General features: G+C 39.0%; 1 protein-coding gene across 1 annotated transcript in view; it reads right to left on the reverse strand.

Annotated features, from left to right (window-relative positions):
- Positions 1-444: 444 nt before the first annotated feature.
- ptgfrnb (prostaglandin F2 receptor inhibitor b) overlaps positions 445-23,192 on the reverse strand; it is an 88,153-nt gene continuing 65,405 nt past the window's right edge. The window contains exons 12-15 of the mRNA XM_071913889.2: positions 6,845-7,031; positions 5,075-5,193; positions 4,133-4,183; positions 445-3,944 (exon numbers count right to left, since the gene is read on the reverse strand). Of these exons, the coding sequence (XP_071769990.2) occupies positions 3,832-3,944; positions 4,133-4,183; positions 5,075-5,193; positions 6,845-7,031 (470 nt within the window). The 3' untranslated portion in view covers positions 445-3,831. The remainder of the gene's footprint in view (positions 3,945-4,132; positions 4,184-5,074; positions 5,194-6,844; positions 7,032-23,192) is intronic.

Raw genomic sequence — 23,192 nt, forward strand, 5'->3', positions numbered from 1 at the left:
GCACCTTCAAAATATCCAGGATCTATCTGACACCTATAAACTAGGTGACATCTATCCAACGCCTACCAATTAGGCATAAATAAAATTGTATCTTGACAAACAATGTTTTAACTGAGTTGTTCTTCATCACTGTCCTTGATGAAGACCAACGCGGTTGAAACGCTGTTTGTCACAATAGAAATGTTGGTGGAGCAAGAGTGTTGTGCAAAATGGAACTGGGCTCATGACAGAAACAGTAATAATCACATTTGTCTATAAAGTGTGGCACTGCACTTATTTCAGTATCTTGTACGCATAATTAAAGGGGACTGTTTCAGTGTAAAAAAACACAATGATAATTAACATATCAGTGATATTTATCCCCATAACCCAACCCAAATCTGAAGATTTCCCCAACTGACTATAACATTATATAAGCATTTATAAAATCATTGACAAAATGAAGACATCTTACAAATCTATTTATTTAAAAACAGCATCAAAATTCATCATACTCATCACAATAAAATGACAAAATAAAACAGACATTGAGGAAGCATGACCCTTGCAGTGACATGTTTTCGTAGTGTGTATCTACGCTACTTTGTATGTGTGTGTGTGTTTAGTGTTAACAGCATTTGGCAATGGAGCCCTGCTTTTTCCTAGTGTGCTGCAGTACTGTGAATATGTGCATGTGCGCGTTTGTGTGTGCGAGTGTGTTAATGATGGTGGCAAGGCCTATATTGAATACTTGACACACACACCAACAGAAACACACACCCACACACACACCTGTGAAGTGTCTCTGTATGGAGATCTATTAAAAGTGTCAGGTCATTGCGTCAAGTGCTGCATGACCATCCATCAGGCCAACACACACATCACATTAACAATATTGCTCACAGTGGATTTCCTTTCAGCTGGACCATTTTGTGTCCCTAACTGAGTGAAAACGTTTTAGCAGCTGGGACACAAAATAGTGGCAGAGGGATGCTGTGACATGGAGGTCAGCATCCGATTCTGTACGCGTAACTCATTTGAGAATGGCAGCACTGATCTAGGATGTCACTGGTGTCCTGCAGGAATGTCACACTTCTTAATTTAGAATTTTTTTTTTCAAGTGAAACTGGTGCAAACCTGGTGCAAAATTGTCAAAATCCCAAAGCAGCTACTACTTTTCTCAAAGGAGAAAATGTGACTTGAATGAACTTACCAGAGCTATTATCAGACCAGTGCTGCGATTCTAAAGGCTGTCATACACAGGCAAACGTTTCTGGACGTGTTCTGTCTCAGTGCCTGTTGCTGAAGGTGTTGTCCATCTGCGTAACTCCAAAATTCCCTAGAGTATAATAAGTCTGAGACATGTAAGGATATATGGTCCATGTGTTCTGAGTTGAATGACACCAGAGTTAACCCTCTGCACTGGGTGCTTGGCCAGATGGAATTTGGGGCAGTTTTGTGCCACCCAGTAAGAGGTGAGTGGGCGACATCAGCACGGTTTGAATGTGCAATGTATAATCTCAACTCAGATATGACATTTTGAGCCCAACTTGAACCTGAAAAATTTCTGTCCTGAACTGAGCCCAGGGGGTATTAGCTTTACGTCAGACCTGACTAAAGCCTGATATTGCTGATAAAGTTCTGATCACACACTACTAATAACAGCATTTTCAAAAATACATCTGAAACGAGGCCGCAGCCAAACCCGAGCAGTTACGAGGGAAATACAGCCTCACACGACTTAATATAAACCGGGAACCAGGTGGATCCCGCTGCTTATTGCTGGAACTCTTGACTGCGCGTTCACATTGAAAGCAACACGATCCACAAGTCACCGGAAAGTCCATTCATTTCCTACAGAGCAGAGCAGCCAAAGAAACTCGGCTGATGTGTGGACGGTCAACAAGCTTGTCGGCTGAGAAAAGTTGGCCACAGCTTAACTTTTTGCAGTCACTGGACAGCAACAGCCAATCAGATTTTCGTGTTACCTTGTTTCCCTACCAATGTGAACAATAGGCCTGGTAAGTGCATCCATCCTTAGGGTCGATGGTAAGCTCTTAAGTTATTTTTTCTGTTTATTTTCAATTAATACTACCTAATTAGTGCTTGCCAGTTAGCTATGTTAATTCAAAACTTAGTAGCTGCACTAGACCACAACATGGATGCAATTGGAGCCTCTGGCACCGGTGTCATAACAGAGTGACCCATCAACCATGTTTCTCGCAGCGTGAACGCATGATGAGAAGCGGTGGTGAAATTTTGCCTAAATCCAAATCAGGAAGAGTAGATTGTTAGGAGTGATGGTTGGGTTAAAAAAAATCTGGACCTAAAAGACTCTGATGTCATTAAGATGCCCAGGGTAACACTGGACAAGGTTTCTGCCGCTCATAAGTGACATCATCCTGGCGAGAGAAAGCAGTACATGCAGGAAGAAGAGCCGTCACACAGAACTCTTTCTGTCTCAGATAATACAGCACTCACACTGTACAAAACACACACTAGACTCGGGCAAAATATTAGCTGAATACATTTTTGAATATTTAAAAAAACCAAGAGGAGTGCTCGATGTCACCACCTTTTGAGGCTCTTCAAGTGTTGATGCGGCCATTTAAACCAAGCACACCTCAATTAGTTCAAATATTGGCAACGTACAATATGTCTCACACACACACACACACACACACACACACACAAACTGCATATCTCCTTGTAAAGCTTAAAAATGTCTCTCATATTTCAAAATCTCTCATATTCAAAAAACTAGAGTTGAGAATAAAGGTAAATATTGTCCATTTGTTAAGGTAGGAATACTCTGGGTTGGTAGTTGTAGTGCAATACCTCTTATGTGGAAAGCACGTGGAGCACTTTTATTTTTTTAGGTGACTTCTGTCGCACATATGAACTCCACTGTTCCTCCAAGGCCTCCATCAAAACGGGATCCAGGCCGCATCCCCGAACTGCCGTTCAGTGGAAATACAGAACAACTTTAGCAGACGTCGGCCATGTGTTTCAGTGTTATAGCTCACTTGGCGTTGGTCTGGGATATGACACTGGAGGCCTCGAACACGTAAAATGAAACACCAATTTATTCACTCCGACCACCCCTTGAATTTTCTGCGGTTCCTGAAAAGAAAATTTGCCGGGGTACGCCAGTGGGCAGTGAATCAAGATTCAGTGGGACTTCATAGATTTCCTTGTGCCATTTTGTGTCCTTGGCTGAATTACCATCAGGGATGCAGAACGGCTGCAGTAGGCAGGGAGTGCCTTGGCATTGAAAGGAAGCAAAAAAAGCATAGTGGCCAAGTGACCCAGTCTAGCCTGAGTGCTTCATTTCTTACCCCTAGTGTTTACAGTTGCAGTCCTCAAGCATGTCGCAGTTCAGTTCAGTGGTCCTTTATTCACATTATTTCCTTTACTTGTGTGATGGCGGCCCCACCCAAAAAAAACCCCCATAAACCTCGGGATTATTCAGAGTTTCTGATAGTGCTATGGTCTTACATGTCCCCAGTGTCACATCTTTTAAAGGGGGGTATATATTTCTTGCTAGAGTCACTGGAAGCTCCACAGATCTTCATAGAAGCAGAAGTCTCAAAGGCTCTTTTCCCATTGGTGCATTTAAAAATGTTTCCGTGCTCCTCCATTGCAGCGTTTAAAAAGTTCTGCGCACCTCTTGAAGCTCTGCGATCGGTCGGCCGGGGCCTCCTGTTTCCGTGGCGACGCGTCAAGTTACTCCCATCGTCCGTCGGCTGGGAACAATTGGGTATCCCAGAAATCGTCTACAAGGGTGTGTTTGGTGTGTGTGTGGTGTTTCCTGTGAGCGCTGTAGGGTGTGTGTGAGGGGGAAAGCGTGTGTCAGTCCATCTCCAGGTCCATGAGTTTGTTGCGGGAGCGCGGGGTGTGCGTGGTGTTGCGGCAGCAACACTGGGCGCAAACCAAGCCCAGAACCAGAGAGAAGAGACCCACACCTGTAGATACAGACAACCAAGTTAACACCATACCAGACACCATGCCACTAATATTACCACTGCTGCAATGACTACTATTACTACTAATGATACTACCCATACCTGAAAATACAGCAATTATTAATCATCAGCGTCACATCTACTATCTCTTCTCATTAATTATCATTTATGTATTATTGTTATGTTACCTAGTGAGGCTGCTGCTCCATACAAGAGAGGTAACTTTAGGGAGTCCCATACTGTATGGATGGAGAGAGAGAGAGAGAGATCAATTTAAGTGTAACATATGAGCAAATAATAGACAATATACATGCTAGTAATGATAATACATAACTGCACACATAGACCAGGGCTGAGGTCAACTCGCTTTAAATTGAATAATATCAAAAGGTTGACTGACAGTCTGTAACATTCTCACTCATTTGTTCTTCCTTTAATGAATTGATGCCCTCCAATTTTACTGTGTAGCGCAAACGGCCTCAAGAAGACACGTGAAAATACATGTGAATTCTGACATCACGTGTGTTTGTACTTCAGACGTGAAAATTTCAATTCACAGGTGAAGTGGGTTTTTTTCCCACATGTAGTTAGTAGTAGTTACGCGAGACAATGTTTAATGTGTGAAAATTTAATTTCACATGCAAAAGCAACATGTCCTACAAAAGTACACGTGCTTTGAATTCGCGTTTTTTGTAAGGGACCTTGGAGGAAATGGCGAACTTGGACTGTATATATACTGAACAAAAATATGAATGCAACACGTAAAGTTCTGGTCCCATGTTTCCTGAGTTAAAATATCCCATTAATTTTCCATAAAAAGCGTATTTTTCTAATCTAATCTTCTGTACAAGTTTGTTTGCATCCCTGTTACTGAGCATTTCTCCTTTGCCCAGAATTTCTCTCAAATGATTTTCTTATATGAACTGTAACCAAGTAAAATCTTCAAAATTGTTGCGTATTGCTTTTATATTTTTGTTCAGTTTAGATGGAGGAAGCCATTGTATCAGATCCTGCCTTTGACCAGCTGCATGGTAAAATTTCCTGAATTGAATGAACTGAAAATAAACTGAATCCAGGCCTGATTCGCGCACACACACACACACACACACACAAAAACACTCCCTTCTCACCAGCGAAGCGGACAGTGAGGAAGACTCGTGATGAAGTCAGCTCTCCAGCTTGAGTCCAGGCTCCTGTTGAGGCTGACAGATACCAGGGAGTTGCAGTACAATGGTACTCCCCACTGTCACTGGAAACCACAAAGCACATAAAAACACAGTAAGACCTTGTTACTGATAGAGAATACAGGTTAGAAAAACAGACATACTGTACCTGAAAAAATTGCTGTAGAAATCCATTCAGTAAGTAAAAGTGAACTGTTATCGTCTGATAAGGTGGATTTGTTTCCAAATGTAGGTTACTGTGACACAGTAAACTGTCTTGTCTTTAGCCCTAGTCTCTACTCCAAAACACTCTGAGTTGTAGCTTGAGAAGAATCAGCTCAGTTAACCTGAACAAACTGCTGGTTTTGGCTGTTTTAGCTAGCTAACCAGCAAGCTAATTTAGCAAAGCAACTGATGTTATTGTTAACATGCTAAAATTAGTTTCTACTAAATACGGTAGTGTAAATCAGATGTGTTAACAACAAGACAGTGATGGTTAGCTAACCACATACTAGCAAACATTTGCTCAGGCCAACACGGCTAAAGACATGGAGCCATAACCTGACATTATTTCTACCTTTGTCGATATGACAACATATAATGTGAACAATTTAACAACTAAATAAAGTTGTAAAAGGTTATTTAAAGCCTGTTAGATATTTAGTGTGTGTGTCTGCATGTCAAGTCCAACATTATGTAGGCCTAGCACATGGCAAACTGGAGGGAACATGGCTAGATGTGAAATTTAGCTTAATTTCATTTTCTTTGTGTGTGGGGGTTGGGAGGTTGCTTAAAGTGTATTTCCTGTAGGTTCAAATAATGTCTTAAAAACCGAAATTATATAAACTTTCATATTACCTCATATTAGTCTATTCTTATAAGCTACCAGTTATTTCACATTGGAAAAAGTTGAACTACAGCAAAACTATCCTCAAGAGAAACTGTTTTGTTAAACTTGCTTAGAAAAAGTAGTTCAAGCAACTTTGTAAAAAAAATTATCATATCTACATCTGCATTGTCATGTAATACAATGATTATCTAGCATTATGTAGCAGCTCTAATGCTAAATGGTAGGTAATCTTAGATGATGTGCGGCCAAGTCTGGCAGTTTTGTGTAGGAGTCTGGAAAAATTTACACAAAATATTATATAAAAATAACATACTGCTTAGAACTAGCAGGGACCACTTTTGCTGTTTCTATCGGAAGTGAAGGTGGAGGGTGATGGGAGACTTTGTACAACCAATAATCACTGCACAGCGGATAAATCTAGTGGTTGCTCATCTGAAATATCTAAAAGCTTGAAAACGAAAACTTCACTCACAATAGAAAACAGGTGGGAATTGAACCTGGTTTGTTTCAATGCCAAACTACTTCATGTTTCTGGTAGTGTCTCTTCTGCCTAATCCTTTCCTAGGGCCTCATTTGTAAAACTGTGATTCCACACTAAAAGGTTACATGCGCACAAAAGAGGAAAAGTACGTACGGACAAAAATAATCAGATTCCACACAATTCCCCCTTTATAAATCCCAATAATTGTGAAATGGTAACGCACGTGCACGAGCCTCATACTCCACTCCCTTAACTCTCACATTTAACCATAGATGGTTAATGAAACGCCCTGAATAAATACTGATGTGCATGTAAATGTACAAAAAAAAAAAAAGAGAGAAATTCACCAACCAAAAAAAGTTTTTTGAGTGGCAGCAGACACACACGCACACACACAAATACTAACCTGTCCTGAGTGCCGTGGATGATCAACATGTAGGTGTGTGTGTCTTTGCGTTCTATTGAAATGTCACTGGACGAGTTGCGAACTTCTTTCCTCACAACGCCAAAGCGGTCGACGCTGGCCAGCTGGGACATGGTGTCTCCGCCGCGCAGCCTGGTGAAAAACCAACGCACCTCGTACGCCAGGTCATCTGGACGGAGGAGAGCGAGGGAGGGAGAGGGAGAGGGAGAGGGAGAGAGAGAGAGAGTCGAAGTTTAGTTTAGTAAACCTGAATATGACACACATATTTGCACATCCTGTATACAAGTTGTAAATTTGTTTTCTTCATATTTCTTCATATAATCTGTATATTTCTTATTTCATACTGCGTATATCTCGTTTTTTGGTACATCGTCATATTGTTTCATTCATTTTTGTCATAGTATATTCTACTGCTCTTATTTTGCATGCCCTCATAATGCTGTAATTCATATTTTTTCAATATCAATACTTTCATTTCAACATTTCTACTTATGGTCTTGTCATGCTGGAATTGTCGGCTGTGTTATGGTTAAAATCCTCCATTCACTATTCTTATTTATTTTTTATCTCTCTTTTTCTTTGCTGTATCCTATTGCTATTTGCTTATCTTAACTTAAAATGCTGCTGAAGATGTTATTACATTATCTGGCAATTGATTCCAACAGTTTTCTTACATTCTCAACTAGGGGTGTAACGGTACACGTATTCGTACCGGACCGTTTCGGTACAGGACTTTAGGTACGGTGCAGATGTGTACCGAATGCAATCTTAGTAGGCTTGTTTTGCATGCGGAACACACTTAAAATCCGAGCTCCCACACGAACATATTAAGTGGCGGACCGGAAGTTTGTTTAGTCTCCGCCTCGCACTTTGAGCGCACTACACAGAGTTAATATAGAACCTCCTTGTACACAGACAGCACGCTTAGCTTGGCCTAGCCTAGCCTCTGGCTAGCGAACGTCATGGCCAATGCAAACGATAAGCCAGAGCTAGAAGACCCTCCCTTATCGTTAAGGTCTCCTTTGTTCAGTAGTGATCGGGTATGTTTCTGGCAACACGTCAAAACTTGATAACTCATTTGAAACGGCACCACGCGAATGTGAATATCACTGCTGCAAGGAAAAAAACGAGCGTAGTGCAAACGCTGCTCCCTTCGTCATTTAAACAGCCTTTCGTTGGTAATTCAGATCGGGCCAAAGCAATAACAAATGCTGCACTTTAGTCAATGTGGAAAAGTTCATTTCCTAAAAAAAGAAAAGATTATTATAGTTATTTATATTTTTTATTATATTTTATATATTTCTTATTATATTTTATATTTTGTTTAATTTATTTGAGAATATTTTATTTATTGGAGAACTTATTAGTAGTAGTTTGCAGCAGTATTCTATTTTTTATTCTATTTTATTTTTATATATTTTATTTTTTATTATGTTTCATTTAAAATTGTATTTAAAAAAATTATAAACTGTTGATGTTTACAAAAGTTCATAATAAACGACAAGCAATTTTATGTTTTGCATTTTTTCCCCTTACTGTACCGAAAATGAACCGAACCGTGACTTCAAAACCGAGGTACATACCGAACCGTGATTTTTGTGTACCGTTACACCCCTATTCTCAACCGCTTTGAGTGACACTTTGTTACATTATCTGACGCTTATTATATCAGCTGCTACAGCTAATTATCTTCACATTATAAGTGCATGACAATTATTAGCCTATAATCAGAGCATGATATAATCAACACAATGTAGACACATTTTGGGAGGTTGAACACTTTGTGGCAACTGTATAGTTAATAACATGGCATTATAATGAATGTGATTTTCTGATGCTTATATTGTAAGAGAAGTTAAGCTATGCTTCTAATGGGTTTCTAATTTGCTTAGAATGCAACACAATGCACTAGTGAAGTGTTACATATGCTTATATATATATATGCCATGGGGATATGCCATGGGGAAATGCTTATATGTGTGCATACCATGGGGATATATAAGCATACCATGGGATATATAAATATATATAATGTATATATATAATGAATGAATGAAACCTTTATTGCCCTGGAAGGAATTTGTCATGCACACAAATGAGCAACATTAGAAACATTAAAGACATTGCTGACACTGCAATGTCACGGGTGGAAAGCAGGGAAACACTGTAGACAGGCAACACGCAACGGTTTCGCCGTTGTAGTGGTGTCTTGCTCTGGATATTAGTTATTAACTTCTCGCTTGGCCAATAAATCAAAACTCTGATTAGATATTTACTAAACTGGATGCATCGTATTCATCAGAGTCAATTGAGGCTCTGGAAAGTTTCATTGATAGACGATATCAAGCCGCGAGGAAAATGAAGCCGTCTTCGAATAGTCATGGAGCTCCCCGACCCAAAAAGTCCCAAAATCGGTCGACATCTTCCGAAAGTGCGGGGGAACAAACCATGGAAGTGGAGATATCCCTGATGCAATCAATAAATGAGAGACTTGGCAAGTTGGATATACTGGTCGAGCTGCAGAAAGATCTCCGCGACCTGAGGATAAGTTTGGAATTCAGCCAAGCTCAAATCGATGATCTGAGGAAGGAGAATGACTCATTGAAAGGTACTGTGGCTACTATTCAGAGAACAATGGGGAATGTCATGAAAGAAAACAAACAGCTTAAGGAAACGTTGCTTGACGTGCAGAGTAGATCGATGCGGGATAATCTGATTTTTTCGGGGATTCCTGAGAGAGATAATGACGACTCAGAGCAAACCATACGGGATTTCATGTGCCAACAACTGAAATTATCCCAGGAATCAGTACAAGACATCTCCTTCTCGAGGGTCCATAGGCTGGGTAAGAAGGAGAGGAATAAAACTCGCCCCATCATCGCTCGGTTCGAGCATTTCAAACAAAAGGAGCTAGTGAAGACCCGAGGCAAGGCCCTTAAGGGTACAAACTTTTGGATGAATGATCAATTCCCAATGGAGATTAATGAGAGGCGGCGAAAACTTACTCCCATCTTTAGGGAACATAGGATTAAAAACCATAAAGTTTCCTTAGTTGTGGACAAATTATATATTGATGGGCAGTTGTACAGAGATTCAGAGATCACTCCGTGGCTGTTTTAAAGTTTTGACTGCCTTGTCTGTCTGTTTTATCTTTTAGAATGAAAACGCGACCTAGTCATACTGACTCTATTAATTTACACTTGTCAAAGAAAGGTTTACATATCGCTCATGTGAATGTGAACAGTTTGGTAAATAAGGTGGATGAGATACTAAATGTTGTCCAGAAGAATAATCTGCATGTGCTTGCTATTACTGAGACTCATCTTGACCAAACCATAACAAATGGACAAATTGATTTGAAAGGATACAATATTATAAGGAAGGACAGGAACAGAAGAGGAGGAGGTGTTGCCCTATATATTCAAGAGCATCTGCTGTTCAAAGTGCGGGATGATCTATGTGTGAATGGACTAGAGATCCTGTGGATTCAAATTCACCTCCCTTTCCAACAACCAACGTTAATTGGATGTGTTTATAGGCCCCCAAAATCAAACACATTATACCTGGATAAAATATGTGAAAGTATTGATCTTGCTCTGGATGAAAGGAAGGAATTATTTATGCTTGGGGACTATAATATTGACTGGAAAAGTAGTCACTCTGATGGGAACAAGACTAAGTTTACTCAATATATAGAGAGTCGTAATTTACTTCAAATGGTACAGGATATCACAAGGTCCTCAAGAAACAAATTTGGGCACAGAACTGAAAGTATTATTGATCTGATATTCTGTAATGCTCCGAATAAATGCTCAAATGTTAAATCTGTCCCGTTATCGTGGACAGATCATAATATTGTGTGCATTACTAAATACACCAAAGTGCCAAAAAGACCTCCTAGAGTGACCATAAGACGGAGTTTTAAAAATTTTAACCTAGAAGACTACCAGACAGATTTGGCCGCTGTTCCATGGGACCTTGTGTATCTTGAGGATGATTTGGATTGTGCTGTTGATTGTTTTACGAAATTGTTTACTGATGTTGTTGAGTACCATGCTCCTATAAGGAAAAGTACAATTAAAGCCAAATCATCCCCCTGGATTGACCAACAACTAAGAGAAGCAATATCTCAGAGGGATGAGGCAAAAACTGTAGCATCTAGGTCAAGATTAGATTCAGATATTATGCTATATAGAAAATGCAGAAATTTTGTTGTAAAATTGAATCGTCAGAAAAAGACCCTATATTATAAAACAGCTTTTGAGGGATGCAGAAACAATTCAAAACAGATATGGCATACAGTGAATGGTTTGCTTGGTAGGTCAAATAGTACAAGTCCTGTTAGTGTGGAGGTTGATGGAAAGATTAGAACAAAACCAGTAGACATTGCCAATTACTTTGCTGACTATTTTGAATCAAAGATAAATGATCTCAGGTCCAATATGAATAACAATGCCTCAAATGAATTACTGGTAGGTGAAGTAGACAAAAAGATTATGAAGGGGAAAAATTGCAGTTTTGTATTACCAGATATATCATTAGATGACATTGAGAAAATCTTGATTTCACTTCCTGATAATAAATCCCCAGGGTACGATCTTATTGACAACAAATTGTTGAAATCTGCAGCCCCATATATTGCTAGACCTGTAAAGTATCTATTTGATCTTTCTTTGCAACAAGGAAAGTTTCCCACAGAATGGAAACATGCAAAAATCTGCCCCATTCCTAAGGATGCTAAAATAGCTTTTACTGCACCCAACAGTCGCCCAATTAGCTTACTCTCCTCCTTAAGCAAAATTTTGGAAAGAGTAGTAAGTGATCACATTTGGAAATATATGGAAACTAATAACCTTCTAACCCATGCTCAACATGCATATCGTAAAAATCATTCTACTGAAACCGCTCTGTTACATATGACGGATGAGTGGCTAAGTGCCCTGGATCAAGGTAAACTTGTGTCGTTACTTCTTCTTGATTTCACTGCAGCGTTCGATTTGATAGATCACACAATTCTACTTAAAAAATTAATTCATTATGGCTTCAGTAAGAATGCTATTAATTGGATGAAATCTTATTTAAACGGTAGAAAGCAATCTATTTATGTTAATGGCTCCTTTTCTTCTCCACGTATGATTACCTGTGGCATCCCACAAGGGAGTTGCCTCGGACCATTGTTATTTATTATATACACAAATGATCTTCCCTTAGTGTTAGCCAACTCAAATGCACATATGTTTGCGGATGATACAACCATCACTGCAGTGGCAGATTCACAAACTCAGTTGCATGAATATTTATCAAATGATTTTAAATGTGTCGTCAAATGGGTGGAAAACAATAAATTGGCATTAAATGTAAATAAAACGAAAAATATGATTATATGTACTACAAGAAAGAGGAAGAAATTAAAGCCATGGTATTTAACATATGGCAGTGTTCAAATTAAAGAGGTTACAGGAGTCAAATTATTGGGAGTTAAAATACAAAACAATCTCTCATGGACGGCTCATATTACAGATCTTTCTAAAAGAGTGATGAAAATGGCAGGAATGGTTGGACGAATTGCAAAGTTTTTATCTAAAGACATTCTAAAGGTAATATCTCATGGTCTAATCTACAGTCACATTAATTATTGCTGTGCAGTGTGGGGCAATGCAGCTCAGAGAGACATGAGGAGACTGCAGATCACACTTAACAAGGCAGCAAGAATGGTCTTAAGGTGTGGGTTTGAAAAAGGAGTGAGTGAACTACATATTACAATGGGATGGCCCACAGTAGTAGAGCATGTGAGACAACATTCTATAGTACTAATTTCAAAAATTCAAAAGTTTAAAAAGCCAGTTAGTATTAAGGACAAACTGCTATTAGTACGTGATAAACATCAAGTTAACATAAGAATAAGAGATAAAAATCATTATGTACTACCAAAAATAAAAACTGAAATGGGAAGACGGACTTTTATTTTCAGAACTGTTAAATTATGGAATTCATTACAATAACTCACTCAAGAACAGTACGGCGGTTGGATTGTTGATTGCAAGATTTCAAGATTTAAATGTAGTTATCATCATACTATTGTATTGCACTGTCAGTAGGTTTGTAGAGTGAACACATGTAGATTAATATGTGTATATATGTAGGTCCATACGGGATAAGTGTCAATGTATGTAGGTTATATGTGTCATGCATGTATGTATATGATATATGTGTGTCAATAATTATGTGTTGTATAATATGAATTATTGTATGCTTAAATGTTTTTAATGTGGACTCTTGGAAGATTAGCCAATAGGCTAAAAGAGATCCAAATAAAATCAAAATCAAACTGCATTACATAATATAACAACGACCAGCATAGGGACACATCAAGTCACATAACTGTAATAAAAAATATATATAAGCATGGTAAATAGGTAACACTAGAAATGCTTTGCATTCTAATAAAATAAAAAACCAGTATATACTGTATATATAGTAATCACATTATACTCCCATCAGAAAGTGTCATAGTGTATCATAGGACATTATGTATCTGGTATGATACAGTTATGAAGTTGTTATAAGCAACTTTTAATATGTTGAGTTGATGGATTACTTATAAGGCATTATGACTCGGTGACTCATATGAGCAGAGTCTCCAGGCGTAAATGTGTGACTTTTAACAACCTTATAACACTGTCATGATCATATCATTCTTTATGAATGACATTTAAAATAAAGTGTTGCCTATCACATTTTAGAGACAGAGAGAAATGGGAGCTAGACCGTGTGTGTGTGTGTGTCTCATGCAGTCCCAATTTCACATCAAATGCAGTGACAACAACAGAACAAAGGATGCAAACCAGAAGAATCAGTCCAGACTCCCATAACAACTCCATTATCACTCCATTAAAACACACACACACACACACACACCACACACACACACACAGGCTGTTGTTTCTTCTCCCATGGAGAGAGGGAAGATAAAAAAGGACAGCGAGAGATGGACGAGCAACATGAAAAGAAGAATAGCGATGAAAGGAGAAAGAAAACATGGACGAGAGAGCATGAGTGATAATACATCTAATCTTTGGAAAGGGGGCGAGCAAGAGTCATAGACAGTAAGAAAGAGAGGGGGAGAGAGAGAGAGAGAGAGACAGAGAAGCACTAACTAGTCATTAGTCTGTCAGGGAGAGAGGGACTATTAGCACTGTACCTCCTACACACACAAGCACACACATGCACGTATACACACAGTCACACACACATACACACACACACACACACTTGTGCACGTATACACACACAAACAAACACAAAAACACAAGCATGCACACACACACACAAACTGTCACTAACACACAGACACACACACACACACAGTCACGTGTACGCACACACACGCGCACACACAAGTGAAGCGCTACAATAAAAACCCCATGGAGCCTTAGTCATCCTCTGTGATTTATGAGACAAATAGAGGAGGAGGAAGAGGAAGAGGAAGAGGGAGAAGGATATAGAGGACATTTTAGAGCGGCAACAGAGAAACAGACAAATGATGAAGAAAAAACAATTATGAAAAGAAAGAGAAAAAAGAGAATGAGGGATGGAGATACAGAAACGAGAGGAGGAAGACGTAGACAATAGAGAGAATATAACAAGAATGTCTTGAAAGGAGAAAGCAGAATGGGAGGAGGAGGAAGATACACATTTGAACTTCTCTCTCCCTCTCTTCCCTCATGACTCTAATATTCAAGTACAACATCACTAGAAATCACATCTGGTCCAGTCAGTGTAGTCCACCTCTGACATGATGGATATGATGCAGTTTGACTGATTACATATTTATTGTAGAATTGATCAATACTCCACTGGTTGTCTATGGGAAGACCTTAACCTGAACTGATAAAACATTTTGATCAGATTCCACACAAGTATGAATGAAGATGTTATTAGTAGTAATTGTAGTAGCAGTAGTATTAGAAGTAGTAGTAGTAGTAGCAGTAGTAGCCGTAGTAGTAACAGTAACAGTAGTAGTAGTAGCCGTAGTAGTAACAGTAACAGTCGTAGTAGCAGTGGTAGTAACAGTAACAGTAGTAGCAGTAGTAGAAACAGTAGTAGTAGTAACAGTAGTAGTAGCAGTAGTAGTAACAGCAGTAGTAGTAGTAGCAGTAGTAGTAGTAGCAGTAGTAGTAACAGTAGTAGTAGTAGTAGTAGCAGTAGTAGTAGAAGCAGTAGTAGTAGAAGCAGTAGTAGTAACGTAGTAGTAACAGTAGTAGTAGTAGTAGTAGCAGCAGCAGAAGTAGCAGTAGCAGAAGTAGCAGTAGCAGAAGTAGCAGTAGTGACAGCATAAGTAATGGGAGCAGTAGTAGTAAAGTAGCAGTAATAGTAGTAGTGGTGGTATCATCCTAGATTTCAGTTTTAGTGTTCCATAGTCTAAATGCTGTTTAGGCTTTTCAACCCTGAAAACAACAAAATCCTTAATTCTAGAAGAATTTGAGGATGTGATTTTTTGGCTTGAAAATGGTCAAATTTAAAGATACTGAATATTGGCAGCTTCAATCCAAACATATCGGTACTGGCCTTCAAAACCCCATAGTGCTCAAACCCTAGTACAAACAGAGCATTATCTAAAGTCATCTGGACCATGATGTGCTGGTAAAACGTATGGCAAACTATATCTAGATATTACTACATTTTAACAGGGATTGTCATTTCTGAGAGAATTTTATGCAAGTCAACAGTAGAAAGATTTTAACTGCACCTGATGTGAATGAAAAACTAGTACAGGACCGATTCTCAAATCAGTTACTGATTTGGAATATTTATAAACTTTAACCATTATATTTAAATCATATGACAACATTTGCAAATTAGTCGTACATCATTAGTCATGACATTAGTTAAAATTTTATATTTGATTCATAAGTGCACAATGCTATTGCTAGTGCATAATTAATTGTAGTTAGACTTACAAATGCTTCTTTAGGAAGCCATAAATAAACCTGACATTTTTTTTTCTAATGATGTATAAATTGTTTATCATCAACAAGTCATGTTTAAATGCTTCATAAACTATTTATGAATGCTAAATTGTTGTACTGGACTGTACTCACATTTTATTCATGGATCATAAATTATTTAACATCCGTTTGTTAAACTTAGTTTGGTAGGCAAACTAAATTTAGGCTTCAAAATCAGGAGAGAAATGTACCCATTCCTTCGTTTAACCACAGAATTTGGTAGAAAAATAATTACAAAAGATGTCTTCCTCCACTCATGTTAACTCCAGATTTTTAAGGGGAAAAAAAGTTAACAAAACACCACCAAGTTTATTGCTAAATGTCAAAGACAAAAAAAGAAAGAAATCCAAAACGCCCCAGCTCCTCATGGACACTAGGAAGTGAATGGGGGTAAATGCCTCTGGTCTCGCTGTTAAATCTGACTAAATTGATGGTGATGGTGATGATGATGATGATGATGGTGGTGATGAAGATAGTTTGGGACAGCAAAAGGCGAAGACAAGTAGCCAAGCGCTCCTTCCAACAAGAGAAGAGGAAACAGGAAGCGACACGAGGGGAGGCTGTGATCGCTGTAAGGGTCGACTGACCACACACACACACACACACACTCCCTCCAGACTCGCTGACCAGAATCATCTGATGAGTAAAGTTCTGACAATGAGGGAGGGCCGATTTGCCCATTAACATCCTGAACCATTTTTGGTAGCATTTTTGTGCCTTCCATTATAGAGCATTATGAAATGAAAATGTTCCCACCGTGGTCCTGATATAAAATTCCATGACTTTTCCATGACTTTCCATAACTAAGCCCAAATGCTCCCATTACCTAACTAAGTCTTCCTTCCTGGTTTGTTAATGTTGTTTTTCAGTCTGTTTCCCACTCCAGTTGGGCTGAAAACCATCTAATGTAATGATGAATGTGTGAGACAAGTTGGAAAATCCATTCTACTATATTCCTATTTGTGACCCCTTTTGAAAGTCAAGCAACCTCTCAAAATTTCATGATGTTCCAGCAATGACCAGTGAGGACCCTGGTAGCGCACACATACATTTCGTGGAAGTATTTTTTAACTTTAACTTTTTGTACATTCCGGAACAGGGCATCTATGCATAAACTCAGAAAAAAGAGAGTTCTTCCAGGGTTCTTTGGTTAGGCTAGTTGTTCTATGGAAGACTCAAAGACTTGGAGCATTTCATACATTCTAAGTCTGTAGGTCTGAATCACATAGGAAGCTTTTCTGAACGCGTCTCCGCCCTTTTTTCAGTATTTTCAATGCTTTGGTCTCCTCTAAAGCGTGAATTAGACTTCTCTGTCAACGACGCCGGGGGGGCACGCCAGGTGGGGGGTACGGCGGTGAAAGCATTTATGGTTTCACGTTGGTGATCGTGCAGTACTCCATTGAAACACTAGACGGCGGTAGTGTGCTTTGTTAACATGGAAGTAATAACAGAAGAAGCAGTAGTGTTTACGTTCTCTGAAACTCGTGTTCTGGGATATTTCTCACCATGAATTCACTGACAGCTGGTAGTCTTTATAATTTGGGGATGAAGTGTTCTATAAATCAATGTATCTGCAGCCCTCCACAGCGCGTCTCTCTTCTATCTGCTCCACTGTCTTCGCTTTCAGCGGACATTCGTGTGTCGCCCGATGCGTAGTTACATTTTTGGAGAGGTGCACGTAAGCCACGGCGCCCCCCTCTGTGGGCGACGCCGGACCAATCCCCCCTGCCCAGCGTGCCCCCCGCCGTCGTTGATGGAGAAGTCTAATTTGGCCTTAAGGTAAACATGTCTTAAAGAGTAACTAAACCCCAAAACCTAAATCTGTGTAAAGCCTGACATCTAGCGGTAAAAAGCATTCTACTGAAACTGCCATCTGCTACTGGCTGACCTTTGGTGCCAGGTGATGTCACCACCTGTCACCACAAGGTGACATTACGCCGCGCATTATGTCAATGTCATTCTCTGGGTGATTGACCAATCAGATTGCCAAGAGGAGGGACTAAATCTGAGAAGAAGACATCAACAGAAGTCAAAAATAATGAAAATGAAGTTGATTTTAGTCGTCTCAGAACACCCTTGTTTGGATGATCAAACAAATAAACTGAAAGCTGATGTTAGCGACAAGGTTAACGTAGCATTATCAGAGATTGTACTTCTCTCTCTAGCCCTTCTGGTCAACATTAGCATATTAGCAATCCATGGCAGCAAGGAGACAGAGAAGGTTCTTTGGTCCTTGGTCCTTGCTGCAAAACTTCTAGCTTCAGCGACTTGCCGAAAGTCGGTTTATACAGAAGCTAGCTCAATGGTACACATAAAAATGGTTGCGTCTCCAACCATCCTGGAACGTTGATTTGAATGGGAATGACCGTTCTGTCCATTCAAGCTCTGTGGGTGTAATGCTCTTTGTGTCCTTTGACCTCTTGCTCTCTCTGTTACTAGAGACGCTCACAGCTGAGCTTTACGTTTGAGCAGAAGAAAAGAAAGACTCCTATATGATCATGGCCCACATGGTTCTTTACATCTCCATAAAGGTTCTATGTAGAACCATTGGTACTATAGAGAACCTTTCTAAAAGAGTTTTTTATGCTATGCCCTAAAGAACCATTTTCTGTTACTATACAGAACCCTTATATATAACTATTGGTATACATTACTACTAATGCATGACAGATTTAAATATATTTACTTGAAAACTTTTCAAAATCCATTATATAATGACTATTATTATATAATTATATTATATTTCAAAACTGCCCAGCTGACAGTCAAAGAATATAGGTGTTTTTCTGAATTTCTGATAACACAAGGTTTATATCTGACATCAGCATTAATGATCAAAGACATGTTTTGCATAATTCCTCAGGACTGACAGATGAACTCGGGTTGCTTATTTCAACGATGAAACTAACATTCTAGGAACAGAGCTATAATTAGAAATCTGGTTTTCTCTCAGCTTAGTCTCCATCCTTTACTTCCTTTGTTCTTTAACAGATGACAGAATGAAGGGAGGGATGGAAGGAAAGAGGTATGAAATGCTTAGTGACTGAGAAGATTATTTTGTTTTTCACATAGAAAACACAACCATAAATCAACGGCAAGCATCAATCAGCAACGTGAACAGGACACAATGTAGATCAACATTGTGAATTAATGATGCACACCAATCAGCTAAGTGAGTACAGATTGTGAATCAGCAGATTCATCATGTGAATCTACAATGTCAACAGGCTTCCCACTATAGCCCTGATGTAAAATTCCATCACTTTGCCGTGATTTTCAATGAAGTCGGAGCACTTCCATGACCTAAATCGGTTCTTTCTTCCTGGTTTGTTAATGCTGTTTTTCAATCTGGTTTCCACTCCAGTTGGGACACTTTTTTTTTTTTTCCACATTTTCAATGTGGAAATTATTTCACTAAACCTGTAACTTATCACCAAAGGATCTTGGAATTCTCTTCTATAAGCTTGTCTAATTATAATAGCACCTTGATCTATTGGCTCTAAGAAGAGGAGTCCATGGATGGGATAAGCTTAAAAAGGCATGGCCATAATCCAGCTGACTGACTAAACCTGTATTTTTGCAGGTTTGAGCTTAAGGGGCTGTTGCTCTGGTAACAAGTTAGACTAAATTTTAAGCTTGCTTAAAGGAACAGAAAATCCCGGGTTTATGTCAAATTGTCAACAAATTTATCCAGCTACATCAGTTACCCACACACAAGGAATACTACTAAACCCCATGTTTATTTCTCATTAGGCTTAAACCCATACATCAACATGTATTCCACCCTGCCAGGAATAGAATTCTCGGGGAAACACTGAATACTTGGAATTTTTTGTATGTTTTTGGCATGAAAATGGTCAAATTTAATGATGTTGAAGATTGGCACAAAATATCGGCTATCAGCAGCTTCAATCCAAAAATAGTGGCATCAGCCATCAAAAACCCATAGTGAAAAAAAAGTCTTCAGACCAACGCATCATTTTCTTAAAGTGAGTTGTGGGGTGACGGTGTTTCAACATTTTAGGCCTTTAAAGGTTTTGTTAAGATTAAGGCGGTGGCCACACTGATCCGTTGTGTCTGTCTGTCTATGTTGATTTCAATTAATTTTCAATGAGAGCTGTCAGTTGTCTGGACAGGGCTCATGATTTCTTATTTCATTTATACTGTATAGTCTGTTGCTTCTTTCTTCTATGAAGTAGCTCCGTTATGAGCAAAACCTTCCTGTTCTTCTGCCTCACCTGCCATGTTGATGTTCCAAAACAACCCAACGGACAGAAATCTATCCGTCAATAATTCTGTCCGTTTTCTGATGGATCAGTTGGCCACTGCCTAATGCTGTGTTCCAGGGATGTCAGAAAGTCCCAAATTCCGACTTTCTACAAAGGAAAATGCGATAGAACACCTCATAATCAAAATTCCAAGTAGGAAACTCAAGATTTCTCAATACCAAGGTTTTGGAGACCACCGGCTTTCTGACGTCACGTGAACATGGCGGCATACACTGTAAACGCTACACAGCATTACTTTTCAAATGTTTATCATCCATTGCGTGACCTTAAATCTATCAAAACTGCTGTGAGGTAAATGGTTAAACATCTAGATTTGAAATGTAAAGTTGCACTTATAGTTGCTAATGTTCTATGCTAACTAGCTTGCTAATGTTGCTAAATATCATTCATATCAGGTTAGAGTGGTGGTTGCTTAAAAGTTTGAGAGGGCTTGTGACTGGCTGGAAATATTGAGCAGAGTAGGTGAATGAAAAATGCTCACTCAACAGCTATCCTGAAGTGCGTTTGAGCAAGGCACTTATCCTCCAACTGCTCCAGAAGAGGTGTTCAGTCGCCAAGAGTAGAAGACTATTTGTACAGGGAAGCTCCCAGGTTTGAGTGTGAGTGAATTAGGGTTAGCCAGATATATGGAGTTGATATTAGCCTTTTATTAAAAACTAGATATCAATCAATGTGGTCCACCGCTAATATGATAGACTATGATGCAGTTTGATTGACTACATATTTATTGTAGAATTGATCAATACTACACTGTTTGTCTATGGGAAGACCTTAACCTGAACTGATGCTAATGAGACATTTTCATTCTTATTTTCAAGTATACATGAATATGTTTGGTAGCACTTTACATTACGGTACACAAACTACAGGGTAATTACTGTGTAATTACATAGAAACTATTAGAAAGTAACTGAATTTATGGTAATAATGAGTAACTATTTGTAATTATAATGTGTAATTTCTGGTGATAAGTAATTATTTGCATGATAACAGTTCTATCTAATGTAGTAAGTTGTACAAACATTACTGAATAATTACTATGTAATACCTTGGAAACATTTGCTCACAGCCATTAATGTGGGTTTCAATGGAGAATGTTAGTGTCCCATGGTCTCAATGCAGTTTCAGAGGATTTTCCACCCTGATAAGAATCCAGTTCTGGGGAAAATGTCTCTCTTTTTTATTTTGTGGCCTCAAAATAGTCAAATTTGAAGATACTGGCACAAAATATCAGCACAAAATTTTGGTCGGCCTCCAAAAACCCATATCAGTGACTGTATGAAGGTGAAGCAGGGTGCTTTGCTGAAAAAGAGCATGCAACTGAGACTTTCCACTGAAACCAATATCAATGAAATTCTCAGAAACCGCATTTCAACTATGGGACACTAAAACTCTCCACTGAAACCAGTACTAATGATATTGTTTTAGGGTGGTGTAGCAGCTGCCGCGGAGGGTGGGGTGTGTGTGTGTGTGTGTGTTGGATGGTAGAGGAGGAACTACAGTGCATTTCTAATAGAATATCTGGCCCCTGTCTGAGCTAATAAAACTAAAATGGCTGTCTGTGGAAATGAAGACAGTCTGATTGGATTTCTCTGGATTAATCCCATGAGGAGAGTCCAAGGCTTTATACTGCCTGAAACACACACACACACACACACACACACACACACACACACACACACACACACACACAAGACAAGACTGACAATTACCAACAGTGCTTCTAATGAAACAGTGTGTGGGTGTATGTGTGTGTGCTCTGCTCCATAAAGCAGGACTCCACTGGTAGAGTGGAATACTAAACACTACAAAAACACTATTTAGCCTCATAGAAACAAAGCTACTAGAGAGCAGGGTGTTCCCTTGCTACTCACCACATGGCTAATAAGACCTACTAAATGAATGCAAATTGTACTTTATATTTTGTATGCTTTCCTTGTAGAGGCCTTCTGAATGAGTTCTAGGGTTCCGATTTGCTGCGTGATCTGTGAGCTGTGGGGTTTGACTAATATGGGTTTCTGAAGGCCAATACTGATATTTATGGGGGATTTAAGCTGCTCATAGCCGATGCTTTGCACTGATATTAATCTTAAAAACGGAATATTTTCATGCCAAAAAATACAAGTATTCAGTGTTTCCCCAGAATATTCTTGGCAGGATAGAAAAGCCTCTGATGCCTCTGAGCCTCTGACCTAAAAGAACTTCATTTATCTGGGTTTCAATGGAGAGTTTTAGTGTCCCATGATGATCTATGCTGTTTCAGAGGCTTTTCCACCCTGACAAGAATACAATTTTTGGGGAAACACTGAATGCTTGTCATATTTTGGCATTTGTGGAATGACAATGGTAAAGCTGCAAGATATTGAAGATCCGCAGAAAATATCAATCATTGGCAACTTCAATCCAAAAATAGTATTGGTCCTCAAAAACCTAACGTGAATGGCACCATGTTGCAATGTGTTAACATGCACACCACCACTGCATCCAGGTCAATTTCCTCCATTATTCTTGGAATGTTTGAAAAATTTTGCCATTCAAAATGGTATCAGCTATCAGCAGCTTCAATCCAAAAATATCAGTATCAGCATTCAAAAACCTAAATAGGTCAAACCCTTATGTGGTGGGCTGATCCCTATGACCAGTGGAGTTTCTCCTGTCCAATTTCCTCACTGACTTCCCCATTGACTACCTAGACAGGAGGAACTATGCATTTCCCTATGCATTTTCATATTCAGAAGGTGAGGGTATATTTATCTTTGGCAGAGGTGGGGACTCGAGTTACAGTTTTAATTGCTTGAGACTTGACTTGATGCATGAAGAGAAGACTTGAGACTTGACTTGAAACTTGACTTTGACTTTGATGACTTGAAAAGGTTTCTTAAGTCCTATTAAAACCATATTGCATTGAAAAGTCCTAGATATTTAGTTTTCTTTAAGATATTAAATTGATAATGGACTCTTGATTTGTCCTGACTTGACTTGGTGTTCTACATTTCAACTTGAGACTTGACATTAATGACATGGACTTGACTT

The sequence above is a fragment of the Centroberyx gerrardi genome, chromosome 21 (assembly GCF_048128805.1).
Source record: "Centroberyx gerrardi isolate f3 chromosome 21, fCenGer3.hap1.cur.20231027, whole genome shotgun sequence".
In the NCBI taxonomy this organism is placed as follows: domain Eukaryota; kingdom Metazoa; phylum Chordata; class Actinopteri; order Beryciformes; family Berycidae; genus Centroberyx; species Centroberyx gerrardi.